General features: G+C 37.9%; 1 protein-coding gene across 4 annotated transcripts in view; it reads right to left on the bottom strand.

The window, feature by feature from the left end:
- Nucleotides 1-329: 329 nt before the first annotated feature.
- Nucleotides 330-20,547, bottom strand: part of MED10 (mediator complex subunit 10) — a 38,532-nt gene continuing 18,314 nt past the window's right edge. For 2 of the 4 annotated variants that reach the window (XM_042869803.1, XM_042869801.1), the window contains exon 5: nt 330-445. In XM_042869803.1, the coding sequence (XP_042725737.1) occupies nt 423-445 (23 nt within the window). In that variant the 3' untranslated portion in view covers nt 330-422. Of the gene's footprint in view, nt 446-10,877; nt 10,997-20,547 lie in introns of those variants that run through there. The other 2 variants (XM_042869800.1, XM_042869804.1) reach the window with 2 other exon arrangements.

Genomic DNA, 20,547 nt, shown 5'->3' with positions numbered 1-20,547 from the left:
TTACAACATGGTAACACCAGGCCTCACACCAATTTGAAGATCATGGAGCACACTGCCCATCTTGGCTGAATTGTCCTACCACACCCACCATACAGTTTGGATTGGGCACCTTCTGACTTCCAGCTGTTCAGGCTGATGCAAGATGGATTGTGTGGGCAACATTTTCTTACTAACAACATCATCACAGCAGCTGTGAAACGGGACGTCACCTCCACGGGTGCAGACTTTTATGAGTAGGACATGCAGGCTCTTGTTCATTGCTACAGCATAGCTAGTGGTGGTGACTATGTCTCAAACTAGTGTTTTGTAGCTGATAATTTTCTCTGTCAAATAGAATTATTGTGCTCTTTGTATTTGTTGTAGTTTCTATGGAATTAAATAAGAGGCATTACTTTCAGAGTGACCCATGAACTTAGTGTGTCCTAGAAGTCCTGGCACCTGGAGACTGAAAAAGAAGGAAAAACATCATTATTACAGTAATTTCAAAACATGTCAGGTCTTTTCTTGTATACTGGCCATTTGTATCAGTTCTTAATTCCTTAGTCTGTATCCACCTGTTTAACTTACTTAAGTACCCAAATGTAAGTGCTTCTCTTATGCTGAAATGTTGATTTACCTCTGGACTACATTGCTGCACTACAAACTGATGGCAGTTTAACTTTTTGTAGTTAATTTCCTGTACTAGATTAATTGGACTGCATTCTCAGTTGCAGACTTCTGGCTATGCAGCATCTCCCTTCCACATGTCTACCAATCCAACTGACTCAGTTTTCCAGTCCACTGTTCAGCTGTGTGAGTGTGCTGTCCCAACAGGGTTGTTTTGAGACTGGTTATGATTCTGGTCAATTCATTGTAAGGTAAAAATATGCTTACTTTCATTTACAGTTTAAACCACCATAGAACACAATGGTCTACATGCATGACAAGCAAAAGAAAAAAATATCAAAAATATCAAGACAGTTCTCAGTCTTCTGCAGAAAATCAATGCATTGATTTTCTTGGCTGGATCACATCAGCTGGGCAATGCTCTAAGGTAAAGTTGAGCTTTAAGACTCCACTGAACACAGTATCATTGGTAACAATGAGTATAAAAAAAAAATGGCTCTGAGCTAAAATGGAAAAGATAGCAAATGGCAAATGAAGTGAAAGAAATGAATGTGGAAATAGGTTGAAATGAATAATAGGGCCCACATGTAATAATACATATTTGATGACCCAAAAGGCAGCTCAAAATAAAGGTTAGTGATTTAAAAATATTAAGAGAGTTACAACATCAATGCCTCACGAGGGGCACTCAGAGAAAATTTGTCCTGTGTATCAGTAATGTTCACAGGATTATAATGCTATGACAGCTCAGTACAGCTACAATTATTTTTCTCTATACAAAAATCAAATGTTTAGGAATCAATACATCCTAGAACTTGTAAATGGTACTAAAACATTCAACTTTTTTAAGAAGGAAAGAAGGAACTATAGAAATACACAGAAAGTTGTATATTATTTATTTGTAAAACTTTGTTTTCTTTGTGCGTTTGGGGAAAAAAATGTGGCCATTACAGAATCTAACTTCCACTGTTGCAAAGCTGAGTCAATAGGAGTCCTATTTTAACCAGGATTCATTAACGTAATTACATTTCTGCAGGGCTTTTTAAGCCATTCGTAATGTGCGTAGCCCTATATATTTCAGACTGTCTCTACTGATGGGATTGCCCTGAAAGAAAGAAACAGTGCTGATAATCAGAATGTAGAATGGGCTTTGCAATTCTAATTTGATTACAGATATACTTAAATTGCAAAGGTGTTTTGCAGAATCAGAGGCATAATCTTAATTTTATAAACCCTGTAAGAAAAGCAGGGTAAAACCCAGCCGGCTCTTCCTCTGTCAATTAGAAGTGTTTCATTTTTCTTTTGACATATATCAGGAGCCCCTTTCTGTGCTGAATTTTTTTTCACCTCTCTGATTTGGCCATACTTCATTAAATTACTACTGTATTTTAAAGGTTAAATACAGTGCATCTTTGGATCTTTTCAGCACATCAAAAATGTAAAGCTTAGAAAATAATGGTTTAATTGTAACACAGGATAGTCTTTAAGTGACTGAAGCAAGACTGAGATTAAAAAAAAAAAGAATCAAATACACAAATTCATCTGGAATGGATGAAAATCTTTAATCTTTTGTTTTAATGTAGGCTATTTGCAAAAGCCCAGGACTTTTGCAATAAGTGATAATGTCTTTGTCAATAGAATAACAGAATTGCAGGCGTCTTACAAAAAGCTAAGTAACTACAGATTTTAATTATAAAATCAATGTACTTTTATATGCACAAATTCATTTCAATAGTAGGATAACTATTACTACTAAGTATTACTGATGAGTAGTACTTCACAATAATTCTGTTTAACATTTAGAGCTCAAACAGTTAAACTAAACAGCAGCGGTAAGTATCAAGAACTTCACTCTTAGGAGAACTGTTGTCTTGAGTTTATTTGCTGTGAAGGCTATGTGTGAGCTTCTTCATTTTGCTGAGAATCAGTATTTTAAAAGCTCTGAATTTTCTCTGACAAGTAATGGCTTGAGATTTAACCCTCAGCTGCATTTGAATTGAGCCTCCTTACATATTGTGGGCAGTTACGGCCAGAGGCCTAAAAGCAGGCTGTGTAGGAGTACATTGCATCTCATTGCTCTCCCTGAGACACTGGGCCTCCTGCTTGCTGGAGGCTGTCTTGTCATTCCCTGACATGTCCATGACCCTGACAGGGTGAGCTGTTGTGACTTCTTGGGTGTTTCAAAGTGATAAATTTTTCTGTTATAAATCAATAGATTGTGTTAATTCATATCAATACAAGTAATTTTACTGACTTAAATGATTATTGATTGTTAGAAGTCCTTAACTCCAACCTCGACCAAGTCCCATCTTACATCAAGGAGGCTTTCTTCACGTATTTGGGTTGTTTTGTAAATGCACTGAAAATACATTTTAAACCTAATTTTGAATTATTTTTTTTTAAAGAAGTCTTTTGATGCCATCAAATGCAAAATTTTGTTTGCCTTTATATACAGAACCTTCACTGTGATGAACGAAACTAAAAGATTTAATAAACCATTATTCTAAATAAGGAAATAAAAGAAATGCAAGAGTAGAATTACAACTATAGAGACTCTAACGAGATAGTTATCAAAGGAATCAAATCTCTGAATTGCAGACTTCAAGTGCTGGCAGTAACATCAAGGCTTTTAATATTAGCCTCTTAGTGAGCCAAAAGATCCAGTAAATTCTATAAAACAGGCTGAAGGTCATCTTGCTCATCTGACATGATATGTTTTAGGTGGTTTCAATAAAGCTCAGCATACCACAAGTTGTATTTTGTAAGAGTGGCAGAGGGGAGGCAGAAGCTCCTACAGTCTGTGCAGTTGCACCAGTAATGCCCCAGCCTTTGCCTCACCTCCACACCAGTCTTTGGGTAACAGCACATCTTATCCTGCTCTGCTGTAGGATTCCTGCCCTGATGGGACCTGACTGCATGGCAGATAGGCCACATTCTGGGTTGCGGGTGGGTGGCAAGGTGTTGGTGGTGTGGGGCAACAGTGGAGGCTTCTGCAAGGACCTATAATTGCCCAAAGCTGAGCCCAGTAACAACAAGTGGGGCACCTCAGGAGAAATGTAGCCAAAAAGGGCAGAAATGCTGGACAGCAGTTTGTGAGAGAGAGGACTGAGGAAAAAAGTGTGAGAAATAGCTCTGCAGATGCCAAGGTTGGTGAAGAAGGAGGGGAGGACCCTCACCCCCTGCATTGCTCAGTGAAGAGAAGGGGTGGAGGAGTCAGGGATGAAGGAGTGGAGCTGAGTCAGAGAAGGGGGGAGGAAAGGAGTTGTTTTAATGTTTGCCTTTTTATTTTTTACTACCAAACCAGTAATCACGTATTTATTTTAATCAGCCATGTGCTAAGCTAATTTTCCCCAAGTTAAGCCTGTTTTGCCCACAAAGTCAATTAGTAAGCAACCACCCTGCCTTACATCTCCACCCATGAGCTTTCTCATTCCTCTCCTTCCTATTTTCTCTGCAGTCCCACTGTCAGGGGTGGTGAGAGGCCTGAGGGAGTTGGGCTGCCAACTGAGGCTTACCCACCATACACTCCTTGACATGAACCTCTATGGAACCAAGGCATTCCCTGAAGGAAAAAGAGTAATGTCAAGAAAGTAACTGAAATGGTAAGAAATATTAGAGTGCAGTGGAACATATAGAAATTATCATTACTTTGTGAACAGTCAAATGGCAATAAATCGGGAAGGGATTTCCTATAGTTTTAAATGAATCTGACAGGATCATCTCTGTCTCATATGATCTTGTGCTAATGCTGTTTGTGGTTGGATAAAACAGTAACTAGCTGTATGAAAAAAGTCAATTTCATGAAATTCAATCACAGACTTTCTTCACAGCTAAAAATTCCTGATGTAATATAAAGGAAGATTTTTTTTGCTCAAAAATATTGTAAACAAAAATACATATCTCAAAAATATTTAGAAAATAATTTGAAGAGTAACTAAATCTTCATTCATATACAATAAGGTGGTCTCAGCTGCCTGTTGTAAATATAATGTAGCTCTTTGTCTATTTGGTAAGCCAATGCTCATGGGTGTAGGGAAAGGCTGTATGATTTTATTGGTGGCAAAAGAGAAAAATGGTATTTCTTTGCAGTTCTATTATGGTTTTATAAGTCCATGTGAATGCCAGAGAATTCATGTTAAGCAAAGGAGAAATTCCTAAGTCTCCTTCATATTGAAACCGTTATGTTTTTTTCTGCTGTAATACTACAATGTTCTTTCCACATCACAAAGAGGAATGAAAGGATATTTTAATGAGAAGATGGCCCTCTCAGTAAAAATGTCTATTTTCCCCATGTGCAGCGCATAACACCTGCTGTATCTCTATAAAACAAATGATTGATTCTGAATCATTTCTTATGAGAGAGTTACCTTGGGAACAAAACCGTGTACCAGCTGTGTCACAGCCATCACTTAGCAATTAGCTGAACCCGTCCTCAAGCAGAAACAATGTCACTTTATCTCACAGGTCAGAGATTTTAGGTCAAAAGGATACAGTTCTGCATTTAAGTAAGTCATGTAATTCAAAGTCAGTCCACAAAGAGCTGAAATGGATTTATAGGAAAAATGAAGAGGATGTCTTATTCTTCAGCAAACGTATTTTATAAATTGAAACTAACAAAAATTAAATGTACGTGTTCTCCTAAAAGTATATCTCACTAGCAAAACTGATGAAATAGACTTGCATATATAATGTTACCCAGCTAATAGGTGAACTGTATAATATTGCCCTCTTATTCTTAAAACACAGTAAGATAGGGACAAAAGGCTTGCTTAGCTCTTGAGTATTCTATATTATGAAATATGTTTTTTTATTAAAAACCTAATTAAAATAAGTTAATTTAGGATCTTTTATTAGTGAAATTAGTCACAATAAGCAAATCCAAGTGGTGATTTTACAACATGATATTTACTGTATTGACCTCAAACCTCTTGAAGGTTTGGCTGAATTGATCATAAAAGAAAGCAGAAAAGCAAGACCTCGATTCACTAATACGGGCTTCAGTTTTCAGAAAGTCTACATGTTTAGAATTTGAGATTATGCCCTCCCTTCTGAGCCTACTTAAAGATTCATTTTACTGGCTTTTCCCATAGCAAGCACCATCAGATAATGCATTTTGCATTCCTTTGGCCTGCTGGAAGAAGGCATGTGGTGTGGCAGGTTTGAATCTGTCAAACCTGACTACAGAATAGGGATGCAGTTGCAATTTTTTTCTCAACCCTACTCTACCCGTTACTTGTCAGTCCTTCACATAGGCCAGGAGTCTTGGCCCAAGCTCATTCTTTGAGAACGTTTTCTGCATTTTCTAAAGGTCACACAAAGAGTTAGGCTGGAAATGACCTTTGGAGGTCTTGTACAGTCAGCTTCTCCAAGCAGACCTAACTGCCAAGCCAGCTCGGTTGCCAGCTCTCATGCTTAATCAGTCTTGCAATGTATTTCCGCCCTGCCTCTCTGCGCTTTCTTTCCAATGCCAAAGCGGATAAATAAAGACAATGCAGCACAAAGTAGAGAGGGGCATACAAAACACTACAGACTTGATAGGAAAAGCAGATCAAATACATAGCAGGCAAATGTTAATTATTCAACAACTTCAGTGATAGAAGTCATATGAAAGCCTCCCAAACAGATGGCCTTCTATGCATGGCAGAATTTATTTTCTCTCTAGCTGCAGCTTATGCAATCTAGTGATGGCTTGGTGATGTGTAGCCACTTTTAGAGGTCACTCTGTTCTTTTTGATCAATACTGCTACAGTATAGTGCAGAGAAACCCACCCTTCCGACATGATTTTATCTGAAATTGTGTATTATCTCAAATGAGGAGACTAGTCACCTGAGGCATTTTACATGATTATTGTGGATTTATGGAGTGGTAGGAAATATCAAAGAGACTTTTCCACAAAGAAAAGTAACAACTGTTTGTTTCTCTTTTAGACTGAGGGTATTATGAAAGAAGTGCTATTTTTTTATCAGGGAGCTGCAGAGCAGAATTGCAGGAATCTTTATCAGATCTATTTGTTAACGTTACCCTCTGTCTTTCTAAATGTCTCTTGACCTATATATTCAGAAGGTTTTAAGAAACATACCCACATAAAGTGGTGTTCACAATCTGTTGATTGCTAGAAAATATTGCTAAATGTTGCATAGTATTTATAGTAATGGAAGCAAATCATCTATTACTAAAGAAAGAATTTGTTAGCAGAAAGCTATAACAAATTTATGGACCAGTCAAAGTTATATGGGTTGGTTTAGAAGAGGCTTGTGATTCATAGTAGCAAATGCAACAGTGAGATATTCCTCTTAAAGAAGACCTTTCGTGTTTTTTTCTGCAAAGGAAAGGATTGCAATTAAGATAAAGACACAATTGGTGCTTTATTCTAACCTGAAAGAGTTAATATGACTTTTAAAAGCCCAGACACATTAAAATATCTGACAAAGATGAAAGAAGTAACATGGAGAGATAAATTTTTATCTTTGATGACCTGTCATGAAGTGTATTGAGTACCAGCTGCTGTGAATTTAATTTCAAAGTTGTTTTTGACAGTGTATTCCAATTATATCCTTACTGAAAGGCTACATTTTTGGTAGATTGACAAGTTTCCTTTTTATTTTTACCTACTAATGAGCAAAACAATCTGTTGCAGTATATTGATCCAGCTTATTTATTTCTGGATATTTAAAATACAGTCCATTGTCCTTGAGTCTTGAGGCACTTTTACCACCTCTAATACAGAAATATACTTTCATTTGTAAAAAGAAGGGGGATAATAGTTGCTTTTAAGGAATTACCTTCTTCTGTGTGTATGAAAGGACAATTTTTTCAACAAGTGCTATGTCTTGTCTTAGTTAGAAGGGGGATGGTTGTGTTCAAACTAAACTCTTTACCTAGGTCCAATAAGGATCATCAGCAACTTGACAGAATATATAGTCTACTTAAAAGCCACGAATTATGACTAATACTTAGACACTATCAATATCTGTTGGCCTAATTCTAGGCAGTGCATGAGGACCTGGATATTGTGTGTATATTCTGAAGAACATTACTGATTGCAGCATCAAAAAAACAGTAGTAGGAGAAACTTTGATTGGACATATGGAAAGAAATATTTGCTGAAAGAAGGCTTCACAACTGCCCAGAGAGGTGGCAAGATAACTGTCCTTGGAGGTTTTAAAAACCATCCTGGACAAAACCTTTGCCAATCTGATCTAACTTTGTAGTTAGATCCTGGAGCTGGTGACTATATGGATGAACTTCCAACCTAAATCCTTTTTTTGAGTCTATGATTCTTTCAAAAGAGGCTATCAGTTAAATAAGCCATTATTGCAGGCAGTATGGGGAGCATCACACTAGGAATTCAGAATTCATGCTTACTGGAAAGAACTTCAGAAAGGTCAGAAGGAGGGTAGTGTGGCTGAAGAGCAGTGCAAAGGCAAAAAAGTAAAATCAAGGATCACCTTCATCTTTCAGAAACAAGGAAAATAAGAAAGACAATGAATGCTAGCAGACTAAGTGTAAAAAGCATCCTAAGGCTGTCCAAACCAGGTATGAGCATTAATTTTTAGAAGATATCAAAACTAATATTAACTCCTTTTTGAATGCTTCAGGAGATGGAAGGCAAAGAACCAACAGAAATGATAAGTGAAGAGGATACAGAAATGATATAGAAAAAATTACACAACAGGAGAGAAACTACATATCACCATTTTATTATTTCTGTGCTGTGTTCAGCTTTCCATAGGAGGTATCACTGAGAAACTGTACCATGAGCTCAACTGAGGGATATAAAACTGCTCTAACATTTAAGTTAGGAACTGTATAACCAAGCTAGCAAAAACATACCCAGAATAAAAATGCATGAGATTAAAAGGACATCGTTCTGAGAAAACCAAATAAAAACATGCCAGACTGTGATTAATGGTTATAATCAATGGAGTACAGCTGATCTGGATAATTCAGCAATGGGGGTTGGGCCTCGACTGTGTTGATGTTAATTATATTTTCATTTAGCTTGCTTTTTTGTGTTAATTTAATAGTGGTAGAGGATATTAATGCTGTTACAGCTAAAGCAATATCCTAATGGCTGAATTAGATTATGGCCTTAATATGAATTTCTACCCGTGTAAGCATTTGATTTTCCATTCTGTGAGACTCCCTCAAAGCAGATTTCTAGGATAAACCTGTGGAGATTCATATCACACTCGAATATGTGCACATGCATTGGAACATCATTCATACTCTAAGACTGCATCACTTATCATTTTTGTCAGGAAATATTTCTTCAGTGATGGTGTCCTTGCTTGTTTGTATTATAGTCTGTGTGTTAGAAAGGGAATCGCTCAGTGGTTTTGTTGTTTTGCTTTTGTTTTTTGCTTTAAAGTTTGTTAGTGTTTACTTCACATTTTCAGTGAAGTTGGACAGATCAATGCAATAGCTCTGTTAAGGAAGCATAGACTCTTGGGGAGCCAGGAAGACCAAAACATTTGAAATAAATAGGAAGCAAATTCTCTGTGCATGGTAAAATCACATTTTTCTTTATTCCCACAGGATAACAGCTAGTCAAGATAGCATGCATTCTGACATTAGCAATATATAGTATAGATTAGATTTACTGATAATTCTGAAAAGTGTGCAGTGTTTCCATCTGTTTATTAATGAGGCATACCATCAGAAATGTACAACTTGTCCATATGTTTGGATGCTGAGAATTGGACATCCGGCTTCCAGCAAAAATTAGGGTAGTTGATTGGAGGTTAAAAAATTTTGGACTGTTTTAGATAAGAGATAACAACTTTCAAGCTGATTAGAGGAAACAAAATAACCACAGTACAGCTTTATCTAATACACCTGTACTCCAAGTAATAAAAATATGTGGACTGTTACCCACATGTTCCAAAAATATTGGGAATTGATAAACCAGATAATATCATTGCCAAAGAAAATATAAATCAGTTTTTTAAAAATCATAGCATGCCTAATTATGTCTGACAGATGCTTATGGTGATGGTTGTTCAATTTTAAAGGGTACATAGTAACTTCTCTCAATATGATGCATGATTCTATCATCAGTCATCCTTCCCCTTTTCATCATTCATTGCTGAACACAGAAATACCAGATTATATTTCCCTTTCTTATTAATATTATATTATAAAGCATATATTTCACTTTTTGAGTATTATTAAGCTCAGGCATTTTTCTTCCTAAAAAGTAATTCTGTCATTTTCGCAAATGCAGAAAAGTCTGCACAGTACTCTGTAAAAGGATATGGGATACTGAGAATGAAGCAGTTCATTGCTTGGATGGATTGCACTAGAAAATAGTTTGGCTAATCAAATCCAGTGCAGGAAAGGAGTTAAATCACTCCCCACATATACACCTTCCAATGACAACAACAACAACAAAAGAGACATCTCTGGTGTTGCAGTTACTCTGTGAGGCATACAACTAAGTATGTTAACCAATAAGATTCTTATTCTCCTTCTCCTATATCTCACTATTAGAAATGGTTTCTACACTGCAGTGAAAATTCAATTTCTTATTTTTTAATTATATCTTTGTTATCTTTATTGTTTCTCTTTTTGTGGTGTTTATGTGCTTGAACCTATTGTAGAATAAAGGCGTGGCTTTTAAATAAAATGTACGGGCTGTTATTATTTTGTCATTTATCTTCTCAGTTGTTAAATTATTTTAACTTCTCCACCTTCAAATCTTTCCAGTATGTCAATACCTGGTAACAAGAATAGCTAAGCTAAGTACCACATAGAGTGTTGTGCTGTGTAAGAATCATTTTAAGAGGGCCCATTCTTTTCCTGGTGCACAACGTAGTACCTCTTCATCTGCCAGAGGAAACTCAGCACATCACACTGCATGCTTTCCAGTTTGATACTATTCTCTAGTCTGTTTCAGGCTTTACATTGCTGAGAGAGGAAGATATCTTTGCAAAATCAATTTAACTCTATTCTTGTTCTTGTATTAAGGAGTGTTGCACGGTGTTTCGCAAAACTTTCACCATTCCAACATTCCACCAACATTTGCTTCTGTTATCATGGGCCAATATCATTAAATAGGAGACACTAATTTCTAAGCAGCTGTCACACACTGTTCATCTAAGGATCAAGACTGAACCTCCTCTCTGGACAATCTCATACCAGGCTTATTTGGACACCCTGTGAAGACTTTCTTCCTGTGTCCACTCAAACCTCCTCTAATCCAGTTTGTGATTGATTGTTTTTCTATTTGCACTTTGAGAAGAGTCCATATCCACACACCATGACTTACCCCTATGTAGGAGAAGACTGTACGCAGGCTTCCTCCTCCAGTTCCTCATGCAAAGAACAACTTTGCCATAATGCATATAATAAAATTGTTTTTACCTTTCAGAATCTTAGATGAGCACTCTAGTAAATGACAACACAGAAGCAGGCAGTAAGAAACAAAATTAAATCAAATGTATGTTTCAAATTATTTACTTTTATGTATTCGGAAAGTAAAGCATATAAGCAGCTGCCACTTGTAGTTTTTTAGAATATATTCACCATTCAATTCAGCAGGTGTACTTTAGGAACCAAGAGACCACTGCTTAAGCACCAAATATTTGTGGTATTGTCATGCATCGGAAACCACTGCTGCTGTGCAGCTGCGAAAGATTTCTAACTCATCCATTAGTTCTCCTCACTTTCCCTCTCCCAAGCCCTCCCCTGTCTCGTGAGGATTTAAACATACGCCTGAAAAAAAATAGCTTGGTTAGTCTTTACACCATGAATAAAGTGATGGTCAGTAAAAGGCTTTGTGAAAAGACTGAATTTTTCCACACAAAGCTAGCATCAGCTCCAGCCCAAAACTGTGTGACCCCAGCAGAGCTACTGCAGTTGGCAGTATTTCTTCTTCACCTTTTGAACTTCATAGTGCTCTGTTTTCTGGGTTCTTTGAAACAGGCACTGTTTATGGCTTCCCAGGAGAGCCAAAGATCTTACAAAAGATCTTTCACAGTACAGAATCTTGGCTGCAGTCTTGCCAGTCCATACCAGAAGCTAATGTTGCTATGCATTAGTTTAGAAATGAAAGCTTACATGACCAGACTTACTGATGTGAACATTTCATGCTTATATGGCAGCATTCCTTAAGAATACATATAAAGGTACAAGTACAAAAATTGAATATAGTGATAAAATTGATAAGAGCAGTTTACAGGGTACAGTGGTTCATGAGAGCACGTTACAGCTCACACTGTAGCAGATGAGAGGCAGAATACCTAAAACAACCTCAGTTTCTTTCATATGTTTTCAGTATTTCATCAGGCAGACACTCGCTCAGCACCACTTCCAGCGGAGCTTAGGAGAAAATGTTTAGCGGTATCTTAGAAAGTGTGAATGGCAGTTGTGAGAAGCACAGTAACTCATTATAATTTTTTTGCTCTACTCTGCTAGGTAGCATCCTTTCGAAACAATTTTGAATAGGCAGCTTTAACTTGGTGCTTGGCTCTCAAAGTATTCTTCAGTGGCTGTCCGCCACTGCTCTTAATGGCTCTTTCCCTTATTTCTAACACCAACTACCAACTTCCCAAAAGGGAAAATGTGAAAAGGAAAAATAGTCTGTAGAGGTGAAAAATTATCATTAAAAAGTACAACTAGCAGACTATCATGAAGAACTGGAAATGAAAGCAAAAGGAAAAGATAAAAACAAGAAGAGAGAAAGGAAAGAGGGGCTAAGTCATCCTAGAAGTTATGTTATTCTCTTCAGTTTGCAATGCATTAATATTATTTGAGCACGTACTGCTGAGTACTTTTGCCAGTCCTAGGGCAGCACTAATAAAGATGCTTCTTCCTTATCCCCACTAACTTGTCACATTTGTTGTTCAAAGAGAAATTTCTTACTTCACAGATCGAAACCACTGTGCAAACTCTAGTTAATACATTCTCTGGATATCTGTGTGAATGACATTCTTGTTAACAGTATCAGAATCATAGCATTCTTAGAGTAGGAATGGATCTCTAAAGGTCATCTAGCTCAACTCCCCTGCAATGAACAGGGACATCACAGCTGATCAGGTGGCCCAGGGCCTGATCCAGCCTCACCTTGAAAGTCTCCAGGGACGGGGCATCAACCACAGCACTGGGCAACCTGTTCCAGTGCCTCACCACCCTCACTGTAAAAGATTTTTCCTTATGTCCAACCTAAACCTACCATCTTTGAGCTTGAAGCCATTTCCCCTTGTTCTAGCATTGCAGACCCTGCTAAAGACTCTGTTCCCTTCTTTCCTGTAGTTCCCCTTTAGATACCGAAAGGCCGCTATCAGGGGACCTTGCAGCCTTCTCTTCTCCAGGCTGAACAGCCCCAGCTCTCTCTGCCTGCCCTCATAGGAGAGGTGTTCCATTCCTTGGATCATTTCTGTGGCCCTCTTCTGGACACACTCCAACAGGTCTATGTCTCTCCAGTACCGAGGACTCTACATCTGGAAGAGCTCTTACTATGTTAGGTTAAAGTGAAGTGAGGTGAAGCAGAGTCTGTCACTCAAGGCATGAGCTGTGCCTGTCCAGAGCTCTCCCAGAGGCACTCCACACGAACATGCAGTGTGCTCTCTTGGGCCAGACCCTTTTCTTTCTTTTCTGTCAGTGTTTCCAGTGGCTTGACCAAATGGGGCAATTGCCACATTCTCTTCAAGGCTGATTTGCAGGGACAACTTTGGGGACACACATTGTGCTCATCAATGGAGAGCAGAGGAGCTTGACCATTCTAATTCACTGAGCTGCCACAGCAAGAGATAAGTATTTACCCATTCCTGCTGTGCTACAGATAATAACATGTTTCAGACAAATTATTTCAGTAATTAAATTGAACTTCTTATCTCGCTGAAAACAATACCCCAAGGGTTTCCCTGTGAAAATCCTAATAATGGTTTTACTACTTTCCTTCTGGCAGCAGCTCACTAAGTGCCAGTAATTCCATTCTCTCCTAATGTATTTCAAGGCAGAAGCATTAGACAAATGCACTGGAACAGCATGAAGCAATGTCCCATAGTCATGAATGGTGAGTTGGTCTAGAGAGTGCTACTGACAACTATCGAGCAGAGATGCAGCGTTACTCTTGGGACAATTCCCATTCAGAGACCTCCTTTTACTGGACACAGAATATCTCAGTGGACCTGTCATGGGAAAAGTTCAATTAGCATTTGTTTTCCAGTCTCTTCAGCCAGCGTCACCTAAACAGACCAAAGTGTTCCCTTCCTTGGTACTCCTAATATTGAATTCACTTAACTGTATATGTTCAATTCTTACTAAAAATTTTAAATGATTTGATCTAATTCTTTCCACTAAAGCTTCTAGGACAAACAATTGATCTTTGTCAAGACAAAAGTTATTGATGAAAAACACCCATGGACAATGTTAACCCTTGTTTTGGCTATTCTATCTTGAATAGAACTGCTGAATTCTGACTGCTCCTGGACTTCTAAAGCATTTCATAGTTCAAGGGAAGAAGATACACAACAAAGGTACATTTCAATGGTTATAAAAATAGCATCTAATATAGAACAACATATTACAAGTCAAGACATCTGTTCATATTATTATGAGAGCCTCAGTTCAATTACATTCATTATAAACTATGGAAGAACAATTACAATAGAAATGCACAGGTTATTGTTTCTGAGCTTGAGGCTAAATTGAAAATTAGGTTTCTGTGCATTATGAAATCTGAAAGAATTTTCTGAGCTATCACAATCCAGAATTACTGCAATAACTTACATTAAGAATTATATTTGAAAGCAGATTAAATACAACTATGCCCATATATTTAAACCTTGGATGTCCAGAAATAGCTGCAAGTACACATAGGGCTTAAACACAATCTTAAAATGGGAATGTATGGCATATCACACTGTTACCTTTCCAGAACAGTATTTATCTACCTAGAATATTTGTGCATGACCTACACAGAACTCAGGAACATTTGGTGCAATTTCATTCTTTTACACATCCTGATGAGTCCTACCTACCACTTAAATAGTCTGCCCTCTTGTGAAGTGAAGAAGGATTTTGCTTTATTCTGCAGGCAATGGTTAGCAGGAACATGAAATTGTATGTATTAGAAGGGACCTACACATTTATAGTTTATTTATTATGCATTTAGTATTTCATATACTGCAACTTCTGTCCACTGCTTCTCATCCAGTCACACTGTACCTCTAGAAGCATCTTGGCTCCATCTTTTCTAAACCTTCCCTTTCAGTAAATGGAAATGTAACAAGATCCTTCCTTTATCCTTCCCTTCTAAAGACTGCAGAAAGTAGTTTGCTGAGCCGCTCCTTGCATGTGATGTGCTGCAATCTTCTAAACATCTCAGTCATCATCTGCTGATGTCAATGTTTTTTCCTAGCAGAATCACAAAACAGGACACAACATGATAGATGCAATTTCAGCAGTGTTGAAAAGAGGAGGGGAAACCATCTCCCTCCACCTGCTGGCTACACTCTTGTTTATGCATCTTCAGTATGCTTTTGTCTTCTCCATCGGGGAGCACTGCTGACTCAGCGTGTCATCCATGAGGTTCCCCAGACTTTTCCTGACAGCAAATGGGAACAGGTAAATGCTGGCATTATCCCAAGAAGGTGTAATAAATGATGATTTTGAGATGGGTTCACTGTTAAATATACATGAGCAGTTTGGTTTGAGCTTATCAGAACAGAGAGCTGTTAGTTTATTTGGGTCTCATCACCACAATAACCTGAGTGTGTCACAAGCTATTAATCTCTCAGAACTTCATTTTTCCTCCATAATAAATATTTTCTGGAAATTATCCATCATTTTTTCTCAATTTTGATACAGATAAACTATGATTGTTCAAATGTTAGATTCTGAAATATGGGCTGCATCTACCCTGCAAATGAAACCTGTGTTTGTTGGCTTCCTTCAGTGCCTCCCACAGGCTAGAAAGGTGCTCTGCATCCTGAGTTACTGGTAGAGTGAAGTGAACCTTGAGGACACCTGAATTCAGATAGGAACAGCAGTGGCTAGAAGCCATGGTAGGACACCGATGAGAAACAACAGCTGGCATTTTGGTGAACCCTATGCCTCTGCAGAGACAGGATTTCCATGGGTTGCAGTTACATTCTCATCTCAGCAAACTAAGCATGAGCCTCCTGTCTAACAAGAACACTACAAAGATCTCAGAGTTCTGCAAAGAGTTATAAAGAGTCAGGGATTCTGGACTTAGGGGTATCAGAGCAGGACAGCTAGTAACAAGATTTTGTTTCTATCTCCCATATCTGTTTGGAATTATACTTCCTTAATTCAGTATCGCAGAAACAGTGAAATTTTTGCTTTTCATGCAGTAAATGAGACCTGAACTGAGAAAACGTATTCATCAAGCTGATGTGATGCTGACTGCAATAGTGGTTAGAAATTACGAGATGAAAATAACTGGAAAAAAAGAGACATCACTGAAGTTATATCATACCTCAGACTTAGTATCAGACACATATTCTTGGGTGCACTAAGTACAAATCAATCTTTTTTCTCCTTCACGTAACTTTGCTGGGACCACTACAAGTATCTGGAAATATTTTATAAACTCACCAATGAAATACCACTCACCATCTTCAACTATAGTGTTTACCTGAACTTTTTTCTTACATTTTCATTCTTCATTTTCAAAATGGAAAAAACATTTTGCTCCACCACAGTAGTTCTTAGACCTCTTGCTGTAATAGAATTCTTCTTTTTAACAGTGTTTTATATATATATATAATTTTTTTTTTCTTTCCTTATAGAAAACACATAAACACATGTGGATGCAATGTGCTTACAAGTTAAAGAAAACAAGTTGTGGGAACGCAGAGTCACAGTTTTAGGTGTGAACAGTGCAGGGAATAGAATCACAGAGTTATTTGAGTTGGAAGGGTCCCTTAAAGGTCATCTCGCCCAACTCCCCTGCAATGAACAGGGACACCCACAGCTAGATCAGGTTGCTCAGAGCCCCAGCCAGCCTGACTTCGAGTGTCTCCAGGAACGGGGCTTCTCTGAGCAACCTTTTCCAGTGCCTCATATCTAACATAAACCTCCCCTCTTTTAGTTTGAAACCATTTCCCCATGTCCTGTTACAGCAGACCCTGCTAAATAGTCTGTCCCCTTCTTTCATACATCCCCCCTTCAGATACTGGGAAGCTGCTCTCAGGTCTCACTGGAGTTTTCTCTTCTCCAGGCTGAACAGCCTCAACTCTCAAAAGAAGAGAGCCTATGAGGACAATGTCCTAGAAGAGCACCCCTAGAAGAACCAGTTTCTTGTTTTTCAGTTACTAGTTACTGAAAGAGCAATCTCAGGAATTGGAAAGTCAACTAAACAAACAAACATGCTTTTTCTTTAAGAAACAATTCAGTAGCTACTGAAGAAGGCAACACAGCTGGCAGCTGGATAAAGCCACTTTCCAAAGCCTGGCACAGCAGCACCCTTCAGTACTGTATGGTGTGTAGCCCAGGGGGCAAAGGTGCCGTGCTGGGAACCCTAGAGACTTCTTGCAAGGGGACAAGATCTAGAAGCAGAGAAAAGTACTCCTAATCATACAATCAATACATAAGATTCAGCCATTGAATTTTTTTATATCTTACGATCAGGAATAACAGGACATTTTTTTAAAGATAATTTGCTCTATTACTCTCAATAAAATAATCATAGAACAAGCATGAGGAAGGACTGGTTTAAACAGGAGCATGTTGATCTGCAGAACTTACTAAGCACATTCTGATCACGAATTAGAGAAACAAAGCTATGAGTTCATTAGCAAAAAAAAAAAAAAAAAAAAAAAAAAACAGTGAAAACTGTGGAGAATCAAAAGATTAAGAAAAATCAATTAAGAAAAACACTCACTGATTATTTCCCTTTTTCTTGTTGTGCCTAGATGTTGCAGACCCTGTAAGCTATTTAGAGCTTCCTGCAATAATCTGAAAACAACACACGCTTAAAAGTAGACTCAAATGCCTTTTTCCTTCTGGGTATGTCTGCAATACTGCCAAGAAATGCTAACATAGCCATGTTAGCTGTAAACAAGCCAATTCAGCTGTGAAGTAATGCCAGACAGCTGGATAAATTGGTTCAGAAAAATCTTGCAACTATGTGAGGGGCCTGCTGCTGGTACCTAATTCAGCTGGTTTGCATCTACATTTGGTCTGGGAGAAGGCAAGTGAGAAGCAAAGAGGAGGCATGTTGGTATTAGGTAATACAAGTAACAAGCAATTGGGCAGATTAGCAATGGCTCTGACTCAATACATCCTGATATTGAAAAAGACATATTTTTTAATCTTGATCCTGGGTCAAAAACCTGCACTGCTGTCTCTTCAGAGAGCTGTGAATCAGTATCACATTTCAGTCTTCAGAACAAATTCCAGTATTTTACATCTCTTTGTGTGAATCCTCCTCTTCCTTTCCCTCTCCTCTCCCTCTCCTTAATGTTCCTTCAAAGCCTTCATGTTGATCATTTTATTTGTTCAAGTTATCATCAGTGATCTTCTGTGTTCCTTTTTCCTAGTTAAGAGAGAGCTTAATACTGCTTTGTGACTTGGTTGCATTGGTATAACTTTCAGGTTTCATTTTTCCTTTATTTTACTAACAAGCAAAGAATAATTTAAGTCACCACCTAATCACCAACTTTTTGCAGTATAAAATGGAATCTGTTGCTTGTTAGGATTTTTAATGTAAAGAAACGCAGGGTAGTCTGATCTGACCAAGAGATCAGTTTATGAATAAGGCTGTGGTGGATGGAATCCCTTCTGCTCTCAAGTTTAGTGAGACTCTTTCATACAGAAAGTACTTCTGCAGCTCTTAGTATTAGAAAAAATTGGGCTCTTATAATTCTGCTGTGCTGTGCTACTCTGTAAATGTGCCCGGGTCTCTTCTGTGAAAATAAACCAAGAAAAGATTCTGGAAGGCTGTATAGAGACTTTGTACAATTTTAGGCACTAGGTGAACTATTCTAGATTTGGTATAAGCCCCTGAAATCAATGAGATTATAATGAGAATGTTGGCTCATCTCCAGCAATATGGACAGCTGTGCAACGCTGTGGCCTTTTCTAATTTTGATCTAGCACAGTGATGCCCTTCATTTCACGCAAATTGATCAAAATCAATATCTAGCACACAAAGAGTTCTTCTTTTCATTTTGTTGTTCCAGAATACTTCTCCTCAACTGCACCGTTATGCAAGATAGAAGTTATGAGAAAGAAATAAATGGATTGTGATCTGAATATTGCTTTGAGTGGTAAAACCTATGTCATTCACTTTGAAAACAACTCGCAGTATATTGAGTAGTTACCTTTTTGCTTTCCGCTTTAGCTGGCTGCTTAATTAAAGTCCTGTTTTAAAATACTGAATAATGCATATTGATTAATAGCTTCCACAAAAACTGCGAGAGTAAGATTGACATCTGGTGGACTTGACAGATGCACGAGCCATTCACAATGCTTTCATGTCAGGCAATTCAGTCCCTAGTAAAGGAAATTGTGTGACTAATGAGTTTTGCACCACCTCTTCATGTGCTCATCTGCTTTCCCATTGATGTAATTTATTAGGCACTTATGTGAGTCATGGTTAGCACACTGAAGTGGGAGTGGTTGGTGGCAGCAATTAAAATCACCATAAAGCAAATAAAACAGAAATCAGTAAAGTAGGAAATGATGTCTAAGATGTGGGGAACAGGTGTTTTCCTTATATGCTTGCACTAAATGTTTGCAAGGAATTAAATAAAGAGACATGTAAAGTTGGCATTTGATGATATGTTTGTACTCATAACTATTTCTATGAACAAGTATCTTGTATCATTGATGGACTTTTAAAGAGCATGGTTAGTTTTTCCCTGTTACGAAAACTTTCCTGATTCACTATGATGAACTGAGTCGTTTATGTGGCATCTTCACTTCAGTGACACATTCAACAGTCAAACAACAATCTCATAAACAGAATATTTCTGGGTTATCATATGGATGATATATTGTTGCTGGAAGAATAAACTCCAAAAATAACTACTCATGTTTAATTATCAAACGGGTAATGTACTGCAAGTGAGATTTATAGGAAATTTTCCTAAGCTGTTCCATTCAAAACTTAAAGATGGCTGGAAGGAGTGCGAGCAATTGATTTATATAAAGAGCTCCTTTGCTTTGTATTAATAGATAAAGTAATAGGTTTCAGGCTTCATTGCGCTGATGTGGAGGTTGGCTACCAAGATCCTGACACCTGGTCACTTTTGTGGTGCCTACTGAACCATCTACCCAAGTATCAGATGGGACTCAAAGCAACTTAAAGGTGCTTGAAATATGTCTGAGTCAGGAAGACACGCTTCCAACCAAGGACAAAAGGTCTTTAGTAGTCATCAGAAAACTACTGCTGTCCACGAGAGTCAATAAGAAGCTGCTAAGTTGGTTCCTCTAAAGAGCATGAGTATAGGTGCTGTACACCTATAGGTGCTGTGTTTTTTTCTGTATAGTCCACTGGCATTTGGGGTGAACAGGAACATTGTGTTCCATGTGAATAAAATCAACAATGGAAGTCAGTTCTGTGAAGATTTGAGTTAGCTCCAGGCAAATTGTAATGTAATTGTACATGGGAATTATTCTGACAGAGTATGGAAGTGGGGTTGTCTACTTTATTTATTTCCAAGCCCAAAGGACAAGTAATGAATTTTTATTAGCGTCCTGCAAGCTTTGTTGATAGAAACCCAGGAAGCAGAAAAATGTTTGTATGCATGTCATAAAAGAGGGTATAATAAACTGACTACATTCAGCAAGTTAGATATTTTTTCTAAAGGAGATTTTTGCTGACTGTGACAAATGTCTAGCACCTCAACACTGAACTAATCAAAAAACACTGAGTCAGGGTTGGAATGTGTCAGTACGGACTAGAATATGACTGCAAGAACAGCAGTCCTGCTGGAGATAACAGGGGATAGCAAGCAGAATATAAG

This window comes from Lagopus leucura, unplaced genomic scaffold (assembly GCF_019238085.1).
Source record: "Lagopus leucura isolate 7727_CA_CO unplaced genomic scaffold, USGS_WTPT01 Super-Scaffold_100002, whole genome shotgun sequence".
In the NCBI taxonomy this organism is placed as follows: domain Eukaryota; kingdom Metazoa; phylum Chordata; class Aves; order Galliformes; family Phasianidae; genus Lagopus; species Lagopus leucura.
This window is presented reverse-complemented; position numbering and strand designations above follow the sequence as displayed.